General features: G+C 39.8%; 1 protein-coding gene across 4 annotated transcripts; it reads right to left on the reverse strand.

The window, feature by feature from the left end:
- On the reverse strand, positions 1–27,792 carry AGA (aspartylglucosaminidase). Of its 4 annotated transcripts, XR_005292709.2 has the most exons (10): positions 27,515–27,792; positions 21,662–21,815; positions 20,660–20,772; positions 17,451–17,563; positions 15,566–15,683; positions 14,347–14,422; positions 13,172–13,279; positions 10,675–10,808; positions 9,391–9,600; positions 4,074–9,151 (listed from the first exon to the last, which is right to left on the reverse strand). XR_005292709.2 is itself a non-coding variant. In XM_043513496.1 (9 exons), exons 1-9 carry the CDS (start codon positions 27,687–27,689, stop codon positions 16–18), a joined length of 957 nt encoding a protein of 318 aa, XP_043369431.1. In that variant the 5' UTR covers positions 27,690–27,792; the 3' UTR covers positions 1–15. The 4 variants fall into 4 exon arrangements, 3 of the variants coding, with proteins under 3 accessions (XP_043369431.1, XP_038256190.1, XP_038256191.1); XM_043513496.1 differs by lacking the exons at positions 4,074–9,151; positions 9,391–9,600 and adding an exon at positions 1–37 and having other exon boundaries at positions 10,731–10,808; XM_038400262.2 differs by having other exon boundaries at positions 4,074–9,600.

The following is a 27,792-nucleotide window of genomic DNA, read 5'->3' on the forward strand; positions in this document are numbered from 1 at the left end:
TAACACCATGGCTAACTATCCTAACATCGCTCTTCCGCTGATATGCTGAACTGCTGCAACATTCCACGAAACTCAGTGAATCCAGGAAAAACAGATGTCTTCCTATTCACCAAGACCTTGACGATGCCGCGCCCACAATGTCTTAAGTCCCGCAAGCCTTTCTGGGAACATTTGTTTGGCTTCATGCAATCAGGCTACGATCTTGGATTTGACCTCCCACGGTCATCCTAGTCCACTTTGAACCAAACCATGGTAGATGTGGATATCTATTGCACAAATGAAAAATCAAGGGACTCCCAGGTGTGCAAGTGTGGCTCCCCACAACAGACCATCGAACATATCACTACCTACTGCCCAATTTATAAATATGAAGGAGGCATTACTGCAATAAATTCTGCTACTTCTGAGGCAGTCATTTGGATCAATCAACTTCAGGTGAAATTGTAGTTGTTGCTCTACACCAGCCCTACAAAAGACGATAACGACTGATGGACAAAAATATCTTAAAGATACATAGGCAGCCACAATGAAGCATAGTTAAATATTTCCAAGGACTAGCAGAGAACTAACTAAATAGCAGTTCAATGCCATGTAAAAGCAAGCTGCACCATATTTTTCCATCAGTTAGACCCAGACAGCTGAAGTATGCAATTTGTGTCTATATAAATCTGGCAAATCACTAATTCAGTAAGGAATACTCGGGAACCAAGATGCAAAAATAGATAGAGTTTTAAATTCAAAAGCTAATTTACAAAGTAGGACTTAAAGGATATATCTATAGGGTGATAGAAGACTTGCAGCAAAGCTGACATGGGCTTATGGGACTGGAACTCAGGGGCTATGTCAAGGTTCCTTCCCCACTCCGAATTCTAGGGTACAGATGTGGGGACCTGCATGAAAAACCTCCTAAGCTTATTTTTTACCAGCTTAGGTTAAAACTTCCCCAAGATACAAACTACTTTACCTTTTGTCCCTGGACCTTATTTGCTGCCACCACCAAGCATCTAACAAAAACAGGGAAAGAGCCCACTTGGAAACGTCTTTCCCCCCAAAATCCCCTACAAGCCCTACACCCCCTTTTCCTGGGGAAGGCTTGATAAAAATCCTCACCAATTTGCATAGGTGAACACAGACCCAAACCCTTGGATCTTAAGAACAATGAAAAAACATTTAGTTTCTTAAAAGAAGAAATTTTAATTAAAGTAAAAGAAATCACCTTTGTAAAATCAGGATGGTAAATACTTTACAGGGTAGTCAGATTCAAAACAGAGAATCCCTCTAGGCAAAACCTTAAGTTACAAAAAGACACAAAAACAGGAATATACATTCCATTCAGCACAACTTATTTTATCAGCCATTTAAACAAAACAGAATCTAATGCATATCTAACTAGATTGCTTATTAGCCCTTTACAGCAGTTCTGACCTGCATTCTTGCTCTGGTCCCAGCAAAAGCAACACACAGAGCAGAGAGCCTTTGTTTCTCCCCCCTCCAGCTTTGAAAGTATCTTGTCTCCTCATTGGTCATTTTGGTCAGGTGCCAGTGACATTATCCTAGCTTCTTAACCCTTTACAGGTGAAAGGGTTTTTCCTCTGGCCAGGAGGGATTTAAAGGTGTTTACCCTTCCCTTTGTTTATGACAGGATATAAAACTGCAGTGTAAAGGTTCATGCTTGGGCTGGAGTCCAGGCTCTGAGACCCTGCAAAGGGGGAGGGTCCCAGAGCCCAGGCTTGGAACATCTGCACTGAAATTTTATAGTCCTGCACCTTGAGCCCAAGTCAGCTAACTCAGGCCTTTTATTGCAGAGTAGATGAACCCAAAGGATCAGGGATTTCCTTACACCCCCCGTGAATTTCCCCACCCCCAACCCCCAGTTTTGTGAATCAGTTACATTCTGTGTTGCCACTTTAGAGATTGTTTGGAAATCTGAATTGAAATTGAAACATTACTCTTTAAAAGCATATACAGTGTATGATAAAATACATGCATCTGAAAAAGGATAATAGATTTGAAAAGTATGAACATAGACTAGCTTCCTTATACAGCTGTTTATGACAATGTCAGTGCATTCATTTTGGTGATATTGGCCAACCTAATAATTTCAAATGATGATTTGTAAACAAATCTAAATGAGCTCTCCCTGACAGCTAGTGATAAGCTGGGGGGAAAGGCTTCAGGATCAGATTGTATTTACATTCACACCTAATCTACCCAGATATCCAGCAAATAAAGCGGTGTTGCCCCAGTGAGGATTTTGGCTGGGGTTGTATTACAAATCACATGCATGTGTGTGTGTGTGTGTGGGGGGGGTAATGAAATGTTATTCTTATTGTACGAGTAAAGGGCAGTAGAACTGTACTTACCCTGTGCTGATTGAGGGCATGGAGAGAGAATGTGTGGGGACAGATGATTTCCTTGGTCTGCCTGAATCACAAATACTAGTTGACCTGCCCCTCTCCTTTGTTTAAAGACAGAGCTGATTAGGCTCCATAGATAGTCTTTCATTTTGTTAAGTGACCACTGCAACTGAAATCACTGATGATCAGGTCTAAGCGCTTAGACCTGCTGTGGGACAGTGTTTCTGTGGAAGAGATGGCCCAGCCTGACTAGCAGTGAGGTTCCCCCACTGAGAGCTCAGCTGAAATCACTGAGAGAGCCCAACTCACAGAAGTCACAGTGGCATATAGCAGCAGCAGGAGACAGTTCAGGGCCATTGGGACAGAGCAACAGAGTGAACGGTGGCACGACAAACAACATCGGCCAGAGCATTGGACTATGTTTTAGTGACTTTGCACCACAATGCTAGATTTGTGAAACTTTGGGAAACTTATATAAATATACATTTCCTAGTAGGCCAAGGTTTTTAAAATGCATTATTTGCCAAGGTCATTATCTCACATCATTGCTAACTCAAGAGGTCATTATCTTGGGGAGTTTCTGTGCTAAACGTTTTGATAATTATTTTTTATGTAAGAATGGCCATTTTGGGTCAGACCAATGGTCCATCTATCCCAGTATCCTGTCTTCCAACAGTGACTATTCCAGGTGCTTCAGAGGGAATGAACAGAACAGGGAAATCATCAAGTGATCCATCCCCTATTGTCCACTCCCAGCTTCTGGTGAACAGAGGCTAGGACCACTCAGAGCATGGTGTTGCATCCTTGGCCATCCTGGCTAATAGTCATTGATAGACCTAGCCTCCATGAACTTATCTAGTTCTTTTTTGAACCGTTATAATTTTGGCCTTCACAACATCCCTGCAAAAAGTTCCACAGGTGACTGTGCATTCTGTGAAGAAATACTTTGTTTGTTTTAAACTTTCTGCCTATTAATTTCATTGGGTGACCCCTGGTTCTTGTGTTAAGTGAAAGCGTAACTAACACTTGCTTATTTAATTTTCTCTACACCAGTCAAGATGTTATAAGCCTCTATCATATCCCCTCTTAGTTGTCTCTTTTCCAAGCTGAAAAGTCCCAGTCTCTAATCTCTCCTCATATGGAATCAGTTTCATACCCTAATAATTGTTGCCCTTCTCTGAACCTTTTCCAATTCCATTATATCTTTTTTGAGATGGGGTGACCATGAACATATCATGAAGGACTGGAAGTACCGGACACACAAGAAGACACAAAAGAAGAGTGCAAAATTACCACAATAAACCAAGGAGGCCGTAGATATAGTGCTTCATGGTAGGCTTGAATAGCCAACTTTAATTTTTGTTATGATTTTAAAACATGGAGTTAAAACTAATAAAATGCTCATGAAACATTTTTCAGTTTTTACTCTGGTGGCATACAGCCAACCCTCACAGTTTCAACCCTCATCGGCCTTCACCCCCGCCCCCCAATTTCAATTCCTGGGGAAAACACTACAAAGAATTCAGCAAGCAGGACACAAACAGGTGCCCCAATTGACCCAATACACTTACTACGCCTGACGGATCCCAGGGTTGAATGTACATTTACCTGTTTTGTGCATACTATTCTTTTAAGTTTAGTCTTTCTAGATCATAAACCCTTCAGTGTGCTTAAGAAGTGAACTAAACTATTAAATGCAATACTGATACTGCTTAAAAGTTGTCATCAAGGTTACGAGACATCTCTTATTAGTTCCATAGTGCATACGTGTACATATAGCACATGACATTTTCAATACTACTGTAATAGAACGTTTATTTAGAACTGATGAGCAACAACTATGACATCACATCATGACAATTACCATCTCACTTTCCCCCTTCATTCCCATTTAAATATCTCTAATTTTTAGCAGTTATTTTAAGAACTGGTAAAGCAATGAAACAAATGGTTTCTGTGACCTATATGTGGATTCCCAGCTTTGAGTGGAATGAATCTGTCTAATGCTCTCCAATTAGTGGATGCACAAACCCTGTTGCAGCCACAGTGATAAAATGACATTCTGACTCTCTCTTTAAGGTTCACTAGCTGATGAACCGCCAAGGTTGGAAACATTGTGGCAGACCAGTACAAAAGACTTTGACAAATTTTTTCTAGTCTTGAAACAGTAATAAAAAATTCAATTCTGGTCTTCTGCCTCTATTAATATCCTTTGTTTTAATATTTTAACATTCTTCCCAGGAAGAACACATTAACAGTGAACTATAACCGTTCTTGATTTGATGACCCTCAATTCCATATGGAAAAGTGATCCCCGTTCATTGGGGAAATGTTTTATGAACATATGTCCTTCTTTTAATCAAACTATGATTGGATTATAGTTATCTCAGGAGTTATTTTGCCAACAGTTCATCACCAAATGTCATACCCTCACTCTTTCATGACAGAGTTTCAGAAATAGCTCATTCTTGTTATGGAGGCATTATTAGGAGCTCCACAGATATGATTACAAACACTTTTTAACACCCCCCACCCCCTTCAGAGGGCTAAGTTCTTGTATACTCACAATAACTTGTTCCTAAATGGTATAAATTTTATTATGTTTAGGTTACAGGTTTAATTTAAAATGGAAGCAATATTATTCAGGCCCCGAAGTGCATTACAGCCACGCCAGATCGCAAACAATCCCACATAACTGGTATCTATGTCTCACCGAGAGGCAGCAAAATTCTGCCAAGGAGGGCCAAACCCAAGATGCTCAGCAGAATATGCTCCCTGGCATATTCAAGCCTCCTCAAAAGGGAAGAAATTGGTAGAGTTCCCATTGCATTGCTCCTCTTTTCCTCCCAACCCAATTTTATATCCGTTCCTTTGTTCTCTATTATGTTGAGCTCAAACCCCAATAGCTCAGTCCTACTTCTTGGGAGCTGTACAGTAACTCCCCTCGGCAGCCCAAGGAATATTTAATTGATAGAACGTGGAACAGTTCTAACAGGAGAATACCCCAAAGTCTAGTGTGTAGGTCATTCACATGGGATATAGGAGACCTAAGTTGAAGTCCCTGCTCCAAAATCAACCAACCAGAGTGGGGATCTGAAGACAAGTTTCTCACATCACAGCTGAGCTGTCACATATTCTGGACAGTCTTAATGCTCTGAGGGATCACACAAGACAGGTGCCCACAGGATCCCATGCCCACGGGATCGCACAAGACAGATGGGGGGGGCAGGGGAGGGACACCATGTCTGAGAATTCCACTGAGACTTAGGCTTGAGCTAGAACTCCAAACAGCTCAGTATCATCAGAACTGAGGGTTTTGTGCATGCCCACTAGTGGCAACTTAGGCGCTTAGGGAATTTAGGTACTTTCAAAGTTAAGCAGCAGCTGAGCAGGGATTTTCAGGATCTAAGTTGTGCTTAAATGTTGGCCTTACTTGCTTATGTCCTATTGTTTATCTAGCCCTTTGACTACTTGTTTGCATAAAAATTAACAAGATGTACAGAGAATTGACACTTTTACAGAGGAAAAGCATTCTGAGTAGAGTTAAATTCAAACCCATGAAAACCTTCCACAAGCACCTTTTCATCCACATTCAACAGCTAGTGAAGGAAATGAATCCTCCAAATTGAACTTCATCAACAGAACAGTTAATAGCATGTCATTAAAAACAGCCATTCTTGTCTGGAAGCTTTTCCAGCTTTTAAAAACAGACACTAAGAACATAAGGCAACGACCATTTTAATGTAGAGTTTTCAAGGACACCAAAAAAATAATTATTAAGATACATTAAAGTAAGCTTGCATTATCCAGTGGTATTGTTCATATAACAAATATTTTAATTAGCTCTGTCTACTTGGTCATTTTAACTTTTTTCGCTTTTAAAATTTCCTTATCAATCTCAAGATCTTGATTTAATCAATTGATCAGCAAGCCTGCCAAGTTAGAAGGAAGATCAAAGATCCTTTAAAACAGATTTTCAAAAATCTATGGCAGTACATTATAAATAAAACTTGGTATCTGCAAATGATATGTAGGAGGATGAAATGAGAAACGGCACTTTCTCAAGGTCCTAGGTACTCAAATAATTTTGTTCTCTAAAGATAAATTCCATTGTATACATGCAATTGCTCCTTTAGAGGTGTAACCTACGAAGGGCACGTGTGTGGAGGAGGGCAGGGGACAGGGCACGCACAGAGCAGCAGGAAGCATTTCCCTTTACTAAGCATCCTACAAAGAGAACTGACAACTTCATAATTCAATTTTCAATACAAGTGGCAGGCTGGGGATAGGAAAATTCTAATTAAATGGAGAAAACCGATGCCACAAGAACCAACAAATATTTAAAACCTTGTGCAAATGGGAGTAGTTGAGCACCATCTATGGGTAAAGGTATTATCACAACCTGAGAAAGCGGGGAGAAGAAACTGATTTAAAAAAAAAAAAAAAAATTGAAGCCACCACAAGAACAGTAACAAGTTACTAAAGGAGTGATATATTTGAAGTGGCAGCCTGCTTGCGGCTAGGAAGAGTTTACAGAAAACAGTACAGTTTATTACCAAACAAATAAATAGCAGCCAAAAAACCCCAAGCTAAATTTTTTTTTGCTAGTATAAACAGAAGTATTTTTATAAGTTGCGTTATTGTAGTGCATCCTAAATTGTGACAGATGATTGATGATTAGTAATTTAAAGAAAAACAAATCTATACATCTCAAGCAGTAATGTCTATATCCAAAGACCACAGACAAGAGATCAGTATAAGTTTTTACATAATGACTAGTGAGGAAACAAGGGAGAAAGTACTGTATTTCCACACTTAGGCATCAGAATTACAGTTCCAAGAATTTCATAGAATCACAGAACTGGAAGGGACCTCGAGAGGTCATCTAGTTCAGTCCCCTGCACTCAAAGCAGGACTAAGTACTATCTAGACCATCCTTGACAGGTGTTTGTCCAACCTGCTCTAAAAATCCCCAATGATGGAGATTCCACAACTTCCCTTGGCAATTTAGTTCAGTGTTTAACTACCCTGACAGTTAGGAAGTTCTTCCTAATGTCCAGCCTAAACCACCCTTGCTGCAATTTAAGCCCATTGTTTCTTGTCCTCTCCTCAGAGGTTAAGAAGATCAATTTTTCTCCCTCCTCCTTGTAACAACCTTTTATGGACTTGAGAGGGGACAGGATAACAGTTTTCTTCTCTTCTCCAGACTAAACAAACCCAGTTTTTTCAATCTTCACTCATAAGTCATGTTTTCTAGACCTTTAATCATTTTTGTTGCTCCTCTCTGGATTTTCTCAAATTTGTCCACATCTTTCCTGAAATGTGGCACCCAGATCTGGATAGAATTCTCCAGTTGAGGCCTAATCAGCACAGATTAGAGTGAAAGAATTAATTCTCTTGCTTACAATACTCCTGCTAATACATCCCAGAATGATGTTTGCTTTTTCTGCAACAGTGTTACTGCTGACTCATATTTAGCTTGTGATCCACTATGATCCCCTGCCCCATGATTCCTTGCCGCAGTACTCCTTCCCCATTTTGTATGGGTGCAACTGATTGTTCCTTTCTAAGTGGAGTACTTTGCATTTGTCCTTATTGAATTTCATCTATTTACTTCAGACCATTTTTCCAGTTTGTCCAGATCATTTTAAATTTTAAGTCTATCCTTCAAAGCACTTACAACCCCTCCTAGCTTGGTATCATCTGCAAACTTTATAAGTTTACTCTGTACCATTATCTAAATAATTGATGAAAATATTGAACAGAACCAGACCCAGAACCGATCCCTACGTGAGCCCATTCGTTATGCCCTTCAGCATGACTGAACTACTGATAGCTACTCTCCGGGAACGATTTTCCTACCAGTTATGCACCCACCTTATAGTAGCTCCATCTAGGTTGTATTTTGCTAGTTTATGAAACAGTATCAAAAGCCTTAGTAAAGTCAAGATATACCGTATCTACCACTTCCCCACCTATTCACAAGGCTTGTTATCCTGTCAAAGAAAACTATCAGGTTGGTTTGACACTATTTGTTCTTGACAAATCCATGCTGACTGTTACTTAACACCTCTAATTTATTAATCTGGCGTTCAGTTGCCAAAAAGGTCTGTTAAAATTAAGAGATTTACAAAAATGAATTATGGCCAGTGAAACACTTAATACAGAAAAATCAGTCTTATCCCACCCACGGTTCTTCTAGAACTGACCTGTGGGCTCGGAATCTGTACATCTGATGGGTGCTTTACCTGAGCTTAGGCAGCAATGGAATGCTGATCACAAAAGCACCGCTCACACTGACAGAGCACAACATGGGAAGTGAAAAGGGAAGCACAGTATGGAAACCATTTTCTGAAAGTGAGTCAGTTGCTGGGATCCTACCCAACACTTTGGGATTGGAAGGTAGTAGGAAACATCTCCGTTTGTTCCCAGAGATAAAGGAAGAAAGGAGGGAGTGTATCCGAGTCACAAAAAGCCACAAAATATAGCAACTTCCTGACACTGCAGGATTACATTTGCAATGTAATACTGCATGACTGTGACTGATCATCATGGAATGATAAAGCATCACCACAAAAGCAGAAGCTTATTTCATTGCTCTCCATTCAGACATGAAATTGTTCTCCAGTTCTTCTTGGTACAACAATCGTGCAAACTGTCATCTATTTTTGAGAATGGTTCCAAAAGGCATTTCCCATTTTAAGTTATAGTCATCCACATATACCAGTTGAGTATTTTGAAATCCCACTTTATCATCAGTAGATATTTTGGATCTCTACACAGTACCCTGGAATCTAAAAAAAAAAAAAAAAAAAATAAAAAAAATCAATTTTGTTCATCCTGTAGATGAAGCCAACTTGCCCACCAGAATTTAGAAATAACCTGCCAGATTAATAAATGAATTAGTTTGCTAGATTGAGAAACTACAGATCAAGTTTACGGACATATTGGTAACATGTTAATAAAACAAAATACATTCAAAAAATGAGAGTGATATGCACTATCTCCACATACATTACTCTTCCTCAAATACCTGTGCAAAAGGAAACTGCAAACACTTTGTAAAATGGCAGTCAGTGAGCCTTTTCAGCCTTCTTTTCCTCCTTGGTCTTTAAGTGTAAATGCAGTTGGTACAGAAAAAATTAAATGCAGTCTACTACTTGCTCAGATGGCTGATTTAGCAAAGGACTATAAACCATGAAGTGAAACTGAGTGAATCCCGGAACTTTATTGCAGGCAGCACCTGGGAAAGGAAAAAAGAAACAAAAGTGACCTGCCTATTCCCTATAGGATTAGCATGCCTGTCAGATTTCATCTTCTAAAGATCCAATTATTAATTCTGGTACAATCGTGTAATGTCCTTTTCCAATCTGTTTAACCCAACATTGAGATTTCTCAAAAGCCTTTTACTTTTCAGGTGGAAACAGCATGCTCATTACCAGTGTAGTGCACTTAATAAACTTAGTAATGTAAATTAGAAAAAAATATATCTTAATACTGATGAGTGTAATGTGTTCCTACAACTATAATCTCTCAAACACAGAACTGTGGGAAGAGAGATCAAAGATATACAACAAGCAGTCCACCCAATAAGCCATATTGATCAGCAAATTTTACTTTCTACTGATCTAAGAGTTTACTAATGAGATGCCCAGCATAATGATTGATCTTGGATTGCTTTGAAGCTGTGTTACAGTCACATTCAGACTGCCTTATGCCATATCCTAAAGAAGTTTGGGATTTTTTTTTATAAGCCTTCAAATTAATCATACCTATAAAAATATGAGAAATTGAGGTTATAAATGGTTAAGAGTATTTATTAACTCCTCCAGGAAACTCCTCTGTGGAAGTCTTAAGATATTAGGCTCAAGAGGGCCAACCTGGATTTACAGGGTGTTTGGCAGGATACCATTTAATCACGTACTTCTGGACCTAATAAAATGTCTGGTATTTTGATAAAAAGAAAAGCAGTACTTGTGGCACCTTAGAGACTAACAAATTTATTAGAGCATAAGCTTTCGTGAGCTACAGCTCAAGTGAGCTGTAGCTCACAAAAGCTTATGCTCTAATAAATTTGTTAGACTCTAAGGTGCCACAAGTACTGCTTTTCTTTTTGCGAATACAGACTAACACGGCTGCTACTCTGAAACCTGGTATTTTGATAGTAAGAGTGGAAAATCCCCTTGCTCCCCCTATTCCCCAACATTGGTTAAAGTTAAAAAAAAAAAGTTGCAGCCTGCTGCTTTAAAATCCACCGTTATGTTTCACTCGTCTGTGTCAAAGTTCTCTGTGTCGAACAACAAACAGTAACATATACCAAAACTTCCAGTTGTGTTGGCACAGATAACAGCACCAAAGAAGTATGGCGCGTACTTCTGGATCCTGGAAATAACTTTCTGGCAAGCTGTAACTGGATCTGTTCCTGTCCTCATATACTCCACTGCTTGATAGCTGATTTAGGAAACAAATCAGAAGTTACACTCATTGTGACTGAATATAGATTCATAGATACTAAGGTCAGAAGGGACCATTCTGATCATCTAGTCCGACCTCCTGCACAGCGCAGGCCACAGCATCTCACCCACCCACTCCTACAAAAAAACCTCACCTATGTCTGAGCTATTGAAGTCCTTAAATCATGGTTTAAAGACTTCAAGGAGCAGAGAAGCCTCCCTCAAGTCACCCGTGCCCCATGCTACAGAGGAAGGCGAAAAACCTCCAGGGCCTCTCCAATCTGCCCTGGAGGAAAATTCCTTCCCGACCCCAAATATGGCAATCAGCTAAACCCTGAGCATATGGGCAAGATTCACCAGAAAGATACTACAGAAAATTCTTTCCTGGGTAACTCAGATCCCATCCATCTAATATCCCATCTCAGGGGATTAGGCCTATTTACCCTGAATATTTAAAGATCAATTACTTACCAAAATCCCATTATCCCATCATACCATCTCCTCCATAAACTTATCGAGTAGAATCTTAAAACCAGATAGATCTTTTGACCCACTGCTTCCCTTGGAAGGCTATTCCAAAACTTCACTCCTCTGACGGTTAGAAACCTTCCTCTAATTTCAAGTCTAAAAACTTCCTGGTGGCCAGTTTATACCCATTTAATCAGAATAGACATTCTAAAATATGATAACTTGGAACTCAATCAATTACTGGAGTACAGGGGGGGGAAAAAAAAAAAAAAAAGACACTACTGGCCAAATCTCCATGTTGAAGATATTATGGTATTCAGTTAGTGATACAAAAATATGGCATTACATGTCCACTTCATATTAACAAAGCAAAATAATTTACTTTGGAATACAAATACAAAACTGGAGACTAAGCTACTGATCAACTCCTTCCTGCTTGGAGTTTGCATGGACTGCTGTTTTTCCTCATCAATGAAGTGTTTATTTAAAAAAAAAAAATTGTCTCAGATTTGCCAGGAAGCTTCAAAGGTGTTTTCTTTTTTTAAAAGGTGTTTTATTTTAAATACAAAACCAAACTAAATACCTTCATATCAATAGTATCACCACATAATATATCATTAGACTAACGATACTGCTAACCAGTTCTACATTTCCACAATGCACAATCTCAAAAGTCAACAATTTTGAGTAACAGCACAACACGGGCCTAAAAGGAGTATTTTGTTTTGTTTTCAGAAAACAAATACTGTATATCAAGCAACTATGTCTTGTTACAATAAAAGAGAAACTCAACTAAGGAGGGAATGAGCTTCAAATCTGGCACTTTGGAGGAGGACTACTATCACATTTTGGGAAGTTCCTTATCTCTGGACTCAATATTTTCTGTCACAGAAATACAAGTTACCATAAAAACTGATCTATTCACCTGAGCTGGATAAAAATTTGAATGTAGAGCTATCGTCCATAGTTTGTTTCCTCATAAGTCAATTTTGAGATATTAACATATCATACATCAACATTTCAGAAGTGAAAAATCAAGGGGCAAAATAATTACTGTTTTCTGGACATTTGACAATTCAGAGCTATTCTGCTTTAGATTACACTCCCTATTCTGCACAAGACAAGCACACAGACAAACAGAAAGGACAGATAGTGCCTTCTAGTCCAGTCATTTTCCAAAACCGGTATGCATAAAGCACTGGTATTCCAAGCTTTTGCAAACAGTTCTTCAGGCTGCTTAAAAGAGGATTTAGCATCTTAACTATTATCTTATGAGCTGAAATCTATTGCAAATATCAATGTCTCTGTAACCTCCAGAATGGAGTACTGCAATATATTCTATTTGAGGCTATCCATGAAGACCATTTGCAAAATTCAGACACCCAGATTTTAAACAGACTACACCATTTTTTGGAAATGAAAAGGAGCAGGCACAAAGTAACATGCTGATTATATACAATTCTAATGGTGAAGAAAACAGCCACCTCTGAGACCACTTTCTCTTCTTCCTAACACTTGAGAAGTGTTTGTTCCCACAACTGAAACATGAGTGTGGGACACAAAGCATTTTTGGTGGAGTACATTTAGATCTGAAATCCACTCATTTCTTCTGTCAAAGACCAGGTTGGCAACATTTGCAGGATTTTCAATGAGATAGCAGAAAACATGTTAAAGAATTGGTAAGTGATTGGTCGTCTGTAAGAGAGGATGTGGGGCTAGTCTTATTTTTGGCCATGTTGATTGGCATGAATAAAAAAGGAAGCAATGGCCAAATATGTTAAGCAGCCAATAAAAGCAGCCGATAATTTTATTAATTCGTCACTTTATTTGTTGATTTGTTTCACAGGAATTCTCTGGCAAAAAATGTAAGAAATCTTCCCCAAAGGGACAAACCTGGGCAAAAAGCGCATCATGATATCACCATCTCCAGTGGCTGCCGCTCCTCCAGTTGTACTATCAGCATAGGCTCCAGCTCCAGCTATTGGAGAGTCCCCTACACGACTATATAGAGGAAGGAAAAGAAACCCATCAAGTTAAAATGAAGACAGTTATAATGAGCCAAATTCTGGTCCCAGTTACACTACTGTGTAACCTGGCTGAAGCCAATGAGGTTGTATCAGTGTACCAGAGCAGAACTAGACCCAATATTTAAAAGGCAAATTCTTAGACTGGGTTCTTGTTTAAGCAACAAACACACAACATAAAATACCAGCAATGAGAATACACCAGGATTTTACAGTTTCATATTCCAGGAACTCCTAATCTTACACCACGGTAATGAGAGCTCTCTACTCTCAATAGTAAGGACTGACAGTTGGACACTCCAACACACTGCCAAGAAAAAAGCAAAATCACCCGTGAAATAATGACTGTTCCACAGTTTCAGCCTTCCAGAGTATTCTTCCTTCAAGATACAGAAGGTTTCTGTTTCATCTTAGTCCACTTCAACGGTGGATTAAGCAAATCTGGAAAAAGGCACTCATTCTTGAATAAGAGTTCATACAGAGTTATTCAAGAATAGGTCCTAAATGGGTCCATGTGTAAACAAGCCCTCATTCCTTGATCCTGTTGTGACTCCTAAAGTTCTAGAGATATTTATTGAGTCAGACCAAATCAAATTTATCACGGACATGAGTTTTTTAAAGTTTCTTTAACTTTCAAGAGTGAAAGCATGGGTCATGTCTTTTTTTTTTATGAAAAGCTTTTAAAGGGGCCACCAGGCTATTACAAGCATAAAGCAACAAACTCAATTCAACATCAAATATGCAAGGAGTAACCCTAGATCTACACATTCTTTAGACAATGCTCATAAAGAACCTATTCTTGCTCCCATTTAAAAATGAAAAAAGAAAAAGCAGGCCTAAAGTAACTTCTACCATATTTATATACAAAGTTGAAAAAACAAGCCCACTAAAAATTGTAATTGCAGCAGCACTTTAAAGACCCACCAAAAAATGGGGCTGTGTTGTGCTAGTCCCTGTATAAACACGATCATTTAGATAAGCAAAATATCACCTCACCTATACAGATAATACCATATGTATTTTTCTCAAACTACAAATACTAACCCCTGGATTTTGTGGACTGCACCATTTGTGGATGTCCCAACTGCAACATTTCCGGAACCACCAATTACAATCATGCCTATAGATTTAAACAATGGTGAAGCTTAACAAGAATAATTTCTCATATATTTATTAAAACCATTCAGCAGCATAAAAACTGATCATATATTTATAGCCCTTGTAAGGGCTCTATTTTTAAAATGAAGTTTTACACCTGAATTGTGATTTTTCAGAGGGACCTAAATATTGGTATTTTAAAACATTTGAAAATTGGGCCATATATAATCATTCTTGGTAAAACAATAATAAGTATAATTTAAACTCTAGTGAATTTTTTTTATCCAAATTTTAAAGAGTCCAAAAAGCCACCAGTACAAACACACACTCAAAAATACATTAATAAAGCTTAACTACCTTAACCAAGTACAAATGAAGAGGAGACATATTCAATACATGACCCACCAATCTTGGCACCCCCTTACTTCCAGCAATTATGGAATTCAGACCTCAATTCAGAAAGATTCTTAAAGCAGTAAGTAGTCCCATTCAAGTCAATTAGGCACGTTCTTAAGTACTTTGATGAATTTGTGTGTGTCTCAGCACTTAAAATTTTAAGTGGTAATTCTTTGGTAATGAAAATTTTGAAGATTTTTTGCATGAAAATCACCAAGTTAGCAAAGATCCGGTTCAAAATGCAGAAGATAAAATTTAACTGACAAAATATAGATAAATAATCTGTACTGAGGTATTTGGAAATGAGTCTCCAAAGTCTGCTGTTCTGGAATGTCTGCTATGCTGACAACATGTGAAAAATTAATCATGAAATACAAGAAAATGTTATAAATATACAAAATTGCCTACGACACAACAACGAAAAAAAAGCTTTACCAGTAAAGTCTGAAAGTCTTTACAAGAATATTACTCCTAACCTATTTTAGGCATACAAATTTGCAAACAATGCTGTTGCTGAAATCAAAAGTTAAAAAGAAGAGGAAAGATTAAAATAGATTCTAGACTTACAAACCTTAAATTGACTAAGGAGTTGCAACCAACTCCTTCATAACATGTGCATAAATAGTACATACATTTGAAAATGGTGCTGTATATCTGGTATATTACCAGTCTGAAATAATTTTTTATTTGAACTCAGTAAGATTGAGTTGATCATGAAGCAAAAAAGTGAATACATCTTTTAGTATAGAAGAACCAAAAAGAGTGTTACCAATTGTATCATGATTATGAATATTTATTCTTTTCTGTGAGTTGATCCGTTCTTCACTATTTAATTGTTTAGCCTGTTTGTATGGTCCACAGGATTTTGAAGCATCTGGTATTACATTCTGTAATCAATATTTTATTCATATGAGTCTTTAATATTTCAGTAAAGATGCATTTTAAACAAACTACTGCAACAAAAATTAAATTCCACCGTTGTATAATATTTTTAAGATATCTAATGCACAGTTGTACTGAAGTTACAAAAACTATGGATACTCTTATTAAGAGATGAATTGACTGGCTTTCCATAATGTGTGGTACAGGATCTGTTAATCTGATAGTGCTTATTAGAGAAAAGCAGCAGAACAATCACAAGACTCATTCTTTGGTCAAAACAAGTTTGCATTTTTCAGCAAGATAAAGAAACCACAGAAACAAAGTTGCTGTTAGTACCACACTAAGAGATAAAGTAATCCTCTTGAACTTAAAATGACTAAAGTTGGTCACAAGTAATACTTTAGGCAGAACACCTTTTCAAGTAAATGAATAGGCAAGAGAGTATGTACCAAATTAAACTGTCTCAATTCCACTATATTTCAGTTACAAAAAAAGACAACACAATCTACAGAGGAGTGGGCTCTGGAAGCATGTAAAAGTCTGTGCAAAGAGACAAACATGGTAACTTATGTTTGTTATCATCTACAGCAGGGATCTCAAACTCATGGCCCATAGGCCATCTGCGGCCCGCGAACCTCCCCAATGTGGGGCTCCAGCAGTTTTGGGGCCGGGTCTCTCCCTTAGCCCCACCTGCCGCCCCCAGGCACTCCCCGCCAGGCGATTTACAATGGCCCAGGGCCCCAGCAGCGCAGCAGAACTGAGTAGCGGCTGCCTGCTCGCTCCACGTGTCTGCTGGCCCCTCCCTGTGGCCCCGGAGTAGGGGAGTGCTGTCCCTGCCCTGAGTGCTCCTGTGGCCAATGGGAAGCTGCGGGGGCGGTTCCTGGGGCAGCAGTGCGTGGAGGCCCCCTGGCCTGGCCCACCCCACCTTGGAGCCCCAGGTAAGCGGCAGACCCGCTCCTCACTCCCAGAGCCTGCACCCCCATCCCCCCCACATATCCCCCTCCTGCCTCCAAACTCCCTGCCAGAGCCTGCACCCCCCCCCCGACCCCAAACTCCTTCCTGGAGCCTGCACTCCTCCCCCACCCAGAGCCTGCACCCCAGACCTCCTCCCCCACCCAAACTCCCTCCCAGAGCCTGCACCCCAAAGCTCCTCCTTGACCCAAACTCCCTCCCAGAGCCTAGGCAGGCGGGGGACAGAGTTTTGGGGGGCAGGTTCTGGGCAGCATGAGTGACATTGGCCCGCTGGGAGGATTTGAGGACTGGCACTGGCCCTAAAGTAAATTGAGATTGAGACCCCTGATCTATAGCTACCAATTTAAGCTTCAGTTTTGGAAAGACTTAAGCCTATGAGTAGTCCCTATGCTTGTAATGGGACTACTTCCATGTGTAAAAGTCACTCACATGCTTAAATACCTGCAAGACGAAGGCCTTAATTCCCACTAAGGGATTTCATTTAGAAACTCAATTTTAAGTTTCTGCACTCATGCCTCTCTGAGAAATCATCCTCTGTTTTTGAGGGTTAGGATTTTCTCCCAAACTCAGGAATGAAAAATCACTGTACTAACATCAACATTAACAGAATTCTACAAATCAGGCAGCAAACAGGCTTTCCAATCCCCAAGTATATCAAGTGAGCGAGAATTCCAGGATTTTTAAAAAATATTTAATGGAACATTCTTTGTTCCTTTAATATGAACTATTTCTTTCTTTAATAAGTCAAGAGTAACAAGCAATGTTGGTCAAATTTCTAAAATAAAACAATTATACTATACCTTCCAGTAGTTTGGCTGACAGCTTTGATTAAGCCACTTTAAATATATTGAAAGAGAATTCTGAGTGGTTAAATCTTCACATGGAAATCCCATGCTTTCTGCAAACAGTGAGGCTTTAAAAGGCAAAAAGAAAAAGGTTTATCATACAATACATGTTATGATCAAGATGACATTAGTTTATATATAGCTCATCCCCCTGAAACTATAGAATATAGTTCCTCACACAAACAGTATATCAGTGTAATCTCCGATATACCATCAGCATCCAATTCCTCCTTTACTGAGGGCACTATATCCCACACTTCTAGGAGGAGAGATGCCATCTACTATGTCTTTTTCTCTCTTCATTTAAATATGTTCTCTATGACTATGATGACAGAACTTTCTCTTCAGACATGTTGCTTTACAAAAGGAAAAAAAACTTTTCAAAAAGGACAAATACCATCCAAAAAATCAAGATTGTCCTATGTGTAACAGGGAAATTTTAATTTAAACAAGCAAACATTTGTAAGTAACAAAAAATTAATTATAAAAACACTATCAATTTGATATCTAGACATTTTTAAAATATGAGGTAAGCAGAGAGACTCAGATATCAATACCTGCCCCTGAGTACCTCTGACAATTCCTGTGGCTTTACTATCACACTTTCCTAACATTTAAATTTGATTATTTATTTCTTAATTTTTTTTTATTTTTTTAATAATTGTCACCATGTGAAAAAACAAACATCAAAAGCAGGGGAACTGACTGTCTATACAGGAGAAAGAATGAAAGCAATTGCCACAAAGCACAGCCAAATGCAAAATAAATGAACAGAAAAAAATAGAAAAAGTGCTATTCATTCATCTTTTAGTTACAGTAATCTGGAAGAAATCAAATTCAGATAGAATTTTCTACAGGATTTGTAAATTACCAATCCCTTTCATGTTTGAATCCTTTGATATTTAAGTGAACATAATACATAGTTTTACAAGATTCTTAGGAGTTTCCGCTTATCCAAATATTACAAAAAAACCTTTTAATTGATTATAAGTTAATTTTGTATTGCTTTTCTAAAGCTACACTTGTATTGGGAGTTTAATGAGCAACGGTTAAGTTACTGAATATTTACTGACATTTCAGTATCTAGAACAAATAAGCAAGAGAGCAAGTGAGCTACGAAAAGTCTGCTTGTTCATGTTTATTGATCCTCCTTTTATGACTTCTGTAGTGGAGCTGTTGGGCAATGTGCACTAAGGTAGCATGGTTTCATTTAAAAAAAAAAAAAAAGAGCATCTATCATACTCCCTATCTGATATAACTTGGAGTCACTTAAACTGAAAAGGACTCAGAGGACTGTTTAGGAAGTCAAATATAAGACTCAATTATTTTCAATGCTGAAAACCGAACATAAATTCCCATTAACGTTTTAGTACCAGGAACAATATATTGTACTTTCCATACATTACAATACTATCATTTACAAAAAGAAAAGGAGTACTTGTACATCTTACATAATGCTGAACAGTTAAGGGCACAGTTGTGTTCTTTCTTCTGTCAATCATTCAAAGAAACTGTGTGGACAGAAAAATTAAGGAGACTATCCTAGTTTCAAATATTTTTTCCTTTTACTCTCCAAACAAGAGCTGAAATATGTAGAATACGGGTATCAGACTATGTAGTTTGATAAAAAGCAGAAACAATCTTGTAGAAAAACTCTTACAAGAAGTCATTCTAGTTTGTTCCAAGTACATTTTAAGGACAAATTTTTTAATATTGTTTAATACTTTGTGTGGAACAGAAATTTGCCTTCCTCTCTTCCACTGATATTAAAGTTCAACTCCACACTCTAGTGAGTCTGCGGTCCTCTCCAGTCAGTGTTTGCCTTATCAATTCCCAGTGTGACACCTCATATTGGCTTCCAAAATCCCTGCTCTCATCCCGCTGAGCACTTCCAGAGAAAACTGTATGAACCAACTTCCTTCACAAAGAATTTTTTTTTTCCCCCTTCCACTTTCTTTACCCTTCTGACACACGGTGCTGAAGCTTGTCACCCCCTCTGACTCTCTCTTCAAACCTACCTACATTATTCTTAGTCATTCTCAGACTTCATTCCAGGTTGCTCCGCTATTCCCAAACATCTTTTAGTTTACCCCATCCCAAACCTCTCTTTCACCTTGAAGCACAAAGTCTACTGTGACTTTTACTTCCCACTCTACTCATTCCCTCCTGAATCCTTTGTATGCTACCAATACTTCTCTTACCACAGCCACTAGAGACTGCCTCCTGGTCAAATCAAAAGGGTCTGTAAAGTATCTCAAACTCCAGCCCTCCCGTTCCAGACCTAGAGGAGTCCTCGCATCAACTACAGCAACTATCTCCTCCGTCTTGTCTCATTTTCTTCATTCCATCCAAAATGCTACTGCCAAATTCATCTTCCTTTCCTGTCACTGACCACGTCCTCTTTTTAAATTTCATCTTTGCTTTCATGACTTCCTCCATGCAGCCCCTACACTTAAAAAGCCCTTAAGCCAACTAATCTTCCATTCCCTATTCAAAGTCTTCCTAGTAACATTTCTTCCATAAAGTCTAAAGATATTAATCCACCAATAAAGTATTAAGTTACCTTAAAAAGATGAAACCTCCACTGGTTTATAGAATTTATCATTACGTGGTGTGTTGTGCCAAGCTGTACAGTACCTGATTTATTTACAAGCTCTGTAAAGCTTTGAGGCAGAAAGTCTTCATGTATGTTTTTAAACTGCGAAGTACAATGACTGCTCAATAAATATGAAAGTGAACTTTGAAATAAAATTAAGTACCAATTCTGCCCTTGTATTTTAAATGAAATATTGGCATATGCCAGCTTCCATTTATATAGTGTCTTATGTCAAAACATCTTTACTTAGTATATGCATTTTCAGGGATACTAAAACAGCTCTGGCATTAAAAGTTAATAGTTGCAGCCGAGTCTGTAGAGGGAATATAAAACCCTTTGTTTTAGTTCAAGCAGAAACAGCAGAATTAAAAAACCCTGGTAATTTGTAGATATTTAATAAACTTAAAGAAGGATAAATGCTTTTCAATTACTTAACAACATTCATTTGAATATATATGTGGGGGATTCCTCCACCATCAAGATTTATCTATTGTAAGTCTCCTTATTGTATAGTGATAATTAAGACAAGGGTAAGAATTGGAAATAACTGAATAAAGTACATAATTACCTGACTCCCCCACTAATAATGTGTGTTTAGTGTGCTGAATCACTTTCCGTGCTACACCAATAGCATTTTTTATACGTCTGAGATCTGCTACTGCCCCAACTTCCATGGTGTTGCTGAAACAAGAATATGGAAGTGAGAAATATTTAAGGCATGCATATATTAAACAGTAACAAAAGGATAATAAAACAATGACATATCTTTTGCTATAGACACTTTGTGCTTGTCTACACTAAGGAGCTATGCCATTTTATCTATAGTAGTATAGTTAAAGTAGTACAATATCCCTGAACACAGTTATATCAAGAAAAAGGTGCATTATACTATACTGGTGGAAATCTTTGTATTGATATAAATGCATACATATTCAAGTTTTACTAGTTAAGTATTTCAGGTATAAATAATTGCACCACTAAGCAAACCAGTTACTCTAGAAAGACTTTCAAAGTGTAGGTCAGAACTAAACAATGAATAAGACCTAAAAGACAAACACAGAATTGTCATGAAAATAAAATTTGTATGGAAATTAAAGAGCAAATGGTTCTCTATTAAACTTGTGCTTAAACCTCCAGATATCCCAATCCTGCAAAAGTAAGCCTCTCTCTGCCTCTTTAGACAAACAGTCATATAGGTACTGTACATTATGTTTAATTTTCAGGGAGAATCTCTACTCTTCAATACCCAGGAACTCCATATGCAACCCTTAGCTCCCTTATCTGGCAATCAGGCTATTTGAAATGAATGTCAGGGATTACAAGGAAAAAAAAAATGCTTAGCTAGCTTCCAAACATCCTGGTGCCATGGCAATTTATTCCCTGTTTGATTGGATATTTCCTTCTTTCTATTGTACCCATGAACATATCAATTAATATCAGAGTTTGAGTTCAGTGTAATGTCTATAGAACACATCAACATGATGGCATGGTACATATAACAATGCTTACATCATACTGAACTGTACTAAAAATCATTAGTATTATTCCCTTCTCCAAGTAACTTTCTTACCCATCCATAATCATAGCATCTAATGTTGTTTCTCCATGTTCATCTGGACTTCCTCCAAACCCCACACTTCCATCACACTGATCAGTCTCACACTGACCGCAGCCTCTTTCTACTGCATCCAGCTCAGAGCCTCCTGACTGTAAGGTATACCACGCTGTAATCAACACAAACACCTGGTAAGTGAAAATAATTACCGTCTAATATTTCATTTAAAATATAAAAACAAAAACACACAAGAAACTACACCAAGTATGGCAGGTAAAAGTAAACTGTATAATGTGTTGTTATTCTTAGGTGAAATCTAGAGAAAGTGTTATTCGGGATATAAAAAGTCAACATTTTTTGCATAATTGGCTAATGTTTCTGAATTGGAAGCGATGGGACATTTTTGTGAGTGAAGAGTTGTTGCAACAGTGTCCACAATTAAAGTGTATATCATATAATGAATAAAAAAACAAAACAAAAACCACCACAATAATTTACTGTTGTGTAATTAAAGCACTCCTTCTCTCCAAGGCATGAATAGCACTAAGGCCACACACACACAAACTCTTTCACACAGGTATATCCAAGCCCACATGGAGTCCGTGTACCTATGCAGGATCATGGCATAGTTAAATATTTTTTTTAAATATACAATAGGAAAATGTTATATTAAAAACATTTCCTAAGAGCCATTTCAGACACAAATAACCAGAGTTAAAACATGCCAGATATAAAATTAAATCTAACAGTGTTTAAAGTATATAAATTAACAAACAGAAACTAAAAACAATATTTATGCAGCACTAAAAATAAACATCTTTTTCCCTGCTCCCTCTCGGTCATCTATCCTTTGAGATCTAGTTTGTGGCTCAAAAAAAGCCTTTTATGTGAGTCAAAACAAATGGCACTGCTGTACTTGGCCCACAGACCTTGATCATGCAAACTGCTTCATGGGATCAGAGCCCTGAGTGTGAGTCCCACATGGGTGCAGAGATCCACCCCTCTGCAACAAATAGCAGGATTAGGACACAGGCCCAGATCCTGCAAATATTTATGCAAGTATGTGATGCTGCATAACGGGGAAAGCAATCGACTACACTAATATGGTCACCACACTTTTGCAAAATTATGATAAATCTTGTACAAAATATACCTTGTATGGTATCACTGAAAACGTTATAATCTGCTGTGTATAGTTATCTTGTAATAATGTGTGTATCAATATTGTGTATGGAGTTATGACATTTTGCTATGTGTTTGTAACTCGAACTTGTTGCGAGTCTCTGAAGCACCCACAGGTTAACCCTTCAGGAATAACCAAAGGAGCTGTGAAGACACCCTAGCAATAGCACCCAAAAGATGCAAGCAAAATTTGCAATTCATATGAAGAACTGCTGAGTCTGCACCTAGGAAATAGCTAGGATTTTTCCAGAAGAGAGGTCAAGATATAAAAGGCAAAACCAAAAAGCACTTTTTATCTCTTTCTTCTTTCCTACCACATCTCTGGACTATTGAACTTTGACAAGGAAAATTTTGAACAAAGGATTGAGGTTCCCACTACTACTTGGGAAAATCAGAGACTTATAAAAAACTATCCAATATAACATCCCTGCTAGCATTTTGGATTTACATGCTTTAATTCACCTGCAATGCAATTCACCTGCTTTAAACCTCTGCATAACTCATTTATTTTCTTAGTTAATAAATCTTTAGTTAGTTTACTAAAGGATTAGCTGCAGAATTGTATTTGGGGAGATCTGAAGTGGACCTTGACCTGGTAGGAAGTGACTGGTTTGAGGGCTGTAAGAACTCAGCGTGTGGTGAATTTTGGTTTTAATAATCTTTCAGCACAATAGTCCAGTTTGTCTGGGTGGTAAATGTGGCAGCACTAAGACAACTAGCTAAAGCAGGGGTAGGCAAACTACGGCCCGCAGGCCACATCTGGCTCATCAGTCCTTTTAATCTGGCCCTCGAGTTCTAGCCAGGGAGCAGGATCGGATGCTTGCCCCATTGCGCACGTGCCATGGCTCCGTGCGGCTCCCGGAAACAGTGGCAAGTCCTCTCTCTGGTTCTTACATGTAGGGGCAACCAGGGGTCTCCGCATGCTACCCCAACCCCAAGCGCAGGCTCTGTAGCTCCTATTGGCCGGCAACTGCGATCAATGGGAACTGCAGGGGCAGCACCTATGGATGATGCAGCGTACGGAGCCGCCGAGCCGCACCTCTGCATAGGAGCTGGAGCGGGGATATGCTGCTGCTTCCGGGAGCTACTTGATGCAAGTGCTGCCCAGAGCCTGCACCCCGACCTTCTCTCATGCCCCAACTATGATCCCCCTCCTGCTCTCCCAGCCTTGAGTACCTTTCTGCACCCCAAATCCCTCAGCCCTACCCGGAGCCCTCAACCACCCCCACTCCCCTGCCCAGAGCCCCCTCCCACACTCCAAACCCCTCAGCCCCAGCTCAAAGCTCCCTCCCCCCACACCTCCTGCCTCAGCCCGGAGCCCCCTCCGCTACCCCTAACCTACAGCCCTTCCTACACCCCTCATTTCTAGCTCCACCCCAGAACCCTCACCCCAACCAGAAATTTTGTGAGCATTCATGGCCCACCATACAATTTCCATACTCAGATGTGGCCCTCAGGCCAAAAAGTTTGCCCACCCCTGAACTAGACTGTCAGTGGTTTTATGGTGAGCTAGTAAAGTGACCCAGGAGCACATATACCTTACTGCTTTGGTTAAATCTAACTATAGGATATACCACTAATTTCGGAGCGTTTGCCAAGTTTGGACAGTCTGACCTAATACTGGCACTCTCCATTGTGACCTCCACTAGACACGGGTGATAGCATACCTAAACTTGACTATTCCAAGTAATTCCCCCATTGTGTTGGTGAGACTATGCAAAAGTAGTCAATTTAAGCATGTGGGTAAGTGTTGGCAGAAACAGAGCCTTACATTGCAACTATCTTCGAGACACCACTGACTTCCTGAGGAAACTACAGTCCATTGGTGATCTTCCTAAAAACACCATCCTAGCCACTATGGATGTAGAAGCCCTCTACACCAACATTCCACACAAAGATGGACTACAAGCCGTCAGGAACAGTATCCCCGATACTGTCACGGCTAACCTGGTGGCTGAATTTTGTGACTTTGTCCTCACCCATAACTATTCCACATTTGGTGACAATGTATACCTTCAAATCAGCGGCACTGCGATGGGTACCCGCATGGCCCCACAGTATGCCAACATTTTTATGGCTGACTTAGAACAACGCTTCCTCAGCTCTCGTCCCCTAATGCCCCTACTCTACTTGCGCTACATTGATGACATCTTCATCATCTGGACCCATGGAAAAGAAGCTCTTGAGGAATTCCACCATGATTTCAACAATTTCCATCCCACCATCAACCTCAGCCTGGACCAGTCCACACAAGAGATCCACTTCCTGGACACTACGGTGCTAATAAGCGATGGTCACATAAACACCACCCTATATCGGAAACCTACTGACCGCTATTCCTACCTACATGCCTCTAACTTTCATCCAGATCATACCACTCGATCCATTGTCTACAGCCAAGCGCTACGATATAACCGCATTTGCTCCAACCCCTCAGACAGAGACAAACACCTACAAGATCTCTATCATGTATTCCTACAACTACAATACCCACCTGCTGAAGTGAAGAAACAGATTGACAGAGCCAGAAGAGTACCCAGAAGTCACCTACTACAGGACAGGCCCAACAAAGAAAATAACAGAGTGCCACTAGCCATCACCTTCAGCCCCCAACTAAAACCTCTCCAACGCATCATCAAGGATCTACAACCTATCCTGAAGGACGACCCATCACTCTCTCAGATCTTGGGAGACAGGCCAGTCCTTGCTTACAGACAGCCCCCCAATCTGAAGCAAATACTCACCAGCAACCACACACCACACAACAGAACCACTAACCCAGGAACCTATCCTTGCAACAAAGCCCGTTGCCAACTCTGTCCACATATCTATTCAGGGGACACTATCATAGGGCCTAATCACATCAGCCACACTATCAGAGGCTCGTTCACCTGCGCATCTACCAATGTGATATATGCCATCATGTGCCAACAATGCCCCTCTGCCATGTACATTGGCCAAACTGGACAGTCTCTACGTAAAAGAATGAATGGACACAAATCAGACGTCAAGAATTATAACATTCAAAAACCAGTTGGAGAACACTTCAATCTCTCTGGTCACTCGATTACAGAACTAAGAGTGGCTATCCTTCAAGAAAAAAGCTTCAAAAACAGACTCCAAGGAGAGACTGCTGAATTGGAATTAATTTGCAAACTGGATACAATTAACTTAGGCTTGAATAGAGACTGGGAATGGATGAGTCATTACACAAAGTAAAACTATTTCCCCATGGTATTTCTCCCCTCCCCCCGCACCCCTCAGTGTTCCTCTGATATTCTTGTTAACTGCTGGAATTAGCCTACCTTGCTTGTCACCATGAAAGGTTTTCCTCTCCCCCCCCCGCCGCTGGTGATGGCTTATCTTAAGTGATCACTCTCCTTACAGTGTGTATGATAAACCCATTGTTTCATGTTCTCTGTGTGTGTATATAAATCTCTCCTCTGTTTTTTCCACGAAATGCATCCGATGAAGTGAGCTGTAGCTCACGAAAGCTTATGCTCTAATAAATTTGTTAGTCTCTAAGGTGCCACAAGAACTCCTTTTCTTTTTACATTGCAAGTGAGATCTTTCGCTGCTGACAAAATTAAATTTTAACTGAGTTAACAAGAATTAATTCATATCAAAATTACAGTAGTTTAGCTTGGGTGCATTTTCTAAATCTGTCTCTACAACCCATAGCTGTCTTTGTGGGTGACAGTAAGAGTCAGCAATACACATCTTATCTGTAAGTTACAATATATGCCTTCTAACAAGGTAAAACAGAGCAAAGAAAAATCTAATAATGGTCAGAATTGCTGCTGTCTAAAGAGTTGTGGGATGGACTCTGAAGAAACATTAAATTTTTTTAAAAAAATTTATTTTAAGCACACTTTTAAATACCTATGGTACTAATATCTATTCAGATTATTAGAAGTGAAGGTAATGTAAAAACTCAAGTTTGTCCCCATTTATGGTGTTTCATGGTCCAAACTGAGAAAATGCAAAAAGGAAAATAAACAAAATTACCTTTATGTGTAGGTTCCTAATGGTATGCTATTTGGATTTCGAACATTGGTGGGGAATGGTGGTGGTTTTTTAAACTATAGTTACAGACAGCAACATAGAAACACTCCTGTTACGCTTTGGTTTGCAAAGCTTTTAATAACATTTAAATGTTGGGGCAGATGCCCAAGTTGGGGAACATCCCATCCCCCCCATGTTTAACTGGCATTTTTATAGTTTCACTTGAACTTCCGTTACTAGTTTGACCCCCCCAAAATGTAGAGAAGTTGGCTTAGGAACTTCTTTGGGATAGTCTATCCACAGCCATTGTCGCCGTTTAGGTAAATCAGCATTGGAAAAAAGAAATACACATCTCCCCTCTCGCTCTACCAGTACACCTGTGTGTGCACAACCAGGGTCAAGGGGTTTCTGCACTAGCACGACCCCGGAGAACAACGTCTCTCCCTGCTTCCCAGCCTCCCCCACGCGACCAAGGAGCGCAGCGCAAGACATGAGTCACGGCCACCCCACCCCACTGCAATCCAGGCGCTGCGGGGAGTGCCCCGGGCGGCACCGCTCCTCGCGCTGTGCACAGGTGCGAAGGAGAACAAGCGCGCCCCCGCCCTCAACAGCAGCCCCCGCCCGCAGGAGCCGGCCAGCCCCGCCGGAGCAGCACGAGGCAAAGCCCGGAGCCAGCGACACCTGTTTCCGTTGCTTTCCTAAACGCCCAGGTGTTGACGACTAGCGGCAGCGCAGCTGGACCCACGCCCGCCGCCCCGGACACGGGCACGGGCACGGGCACAGGCGACGGCGCTAGCAGCAGGAGAAGGGGGGCGAGGAGAGAGAAGCGGAGCGCCTGACCCGCGCCGCACCCCATCGCCACGCGCCGGCTGCCCTCAGACCTCTTCCGGGCCGCGCGCGCGCCTGAGCTCGTGACTAATCACGCGGCCACAATTTCCCAGTCCCACCCGGAAGACGCT

This window comes from Dermochelys coriacea, chromosome 4 (assembly GCF_009764565.3).
Source record: "Dermochelys coriacea isolate rDerCor1 chromosome 4, rDerCor1.pri.v4, whole genome shotgun sequence".
Lineage (NCBI taxonomy): Eukaryota > Metazoa > Chordata > Testudines > Dermochelyidae > Dermochelys > Dermochelys coriacea.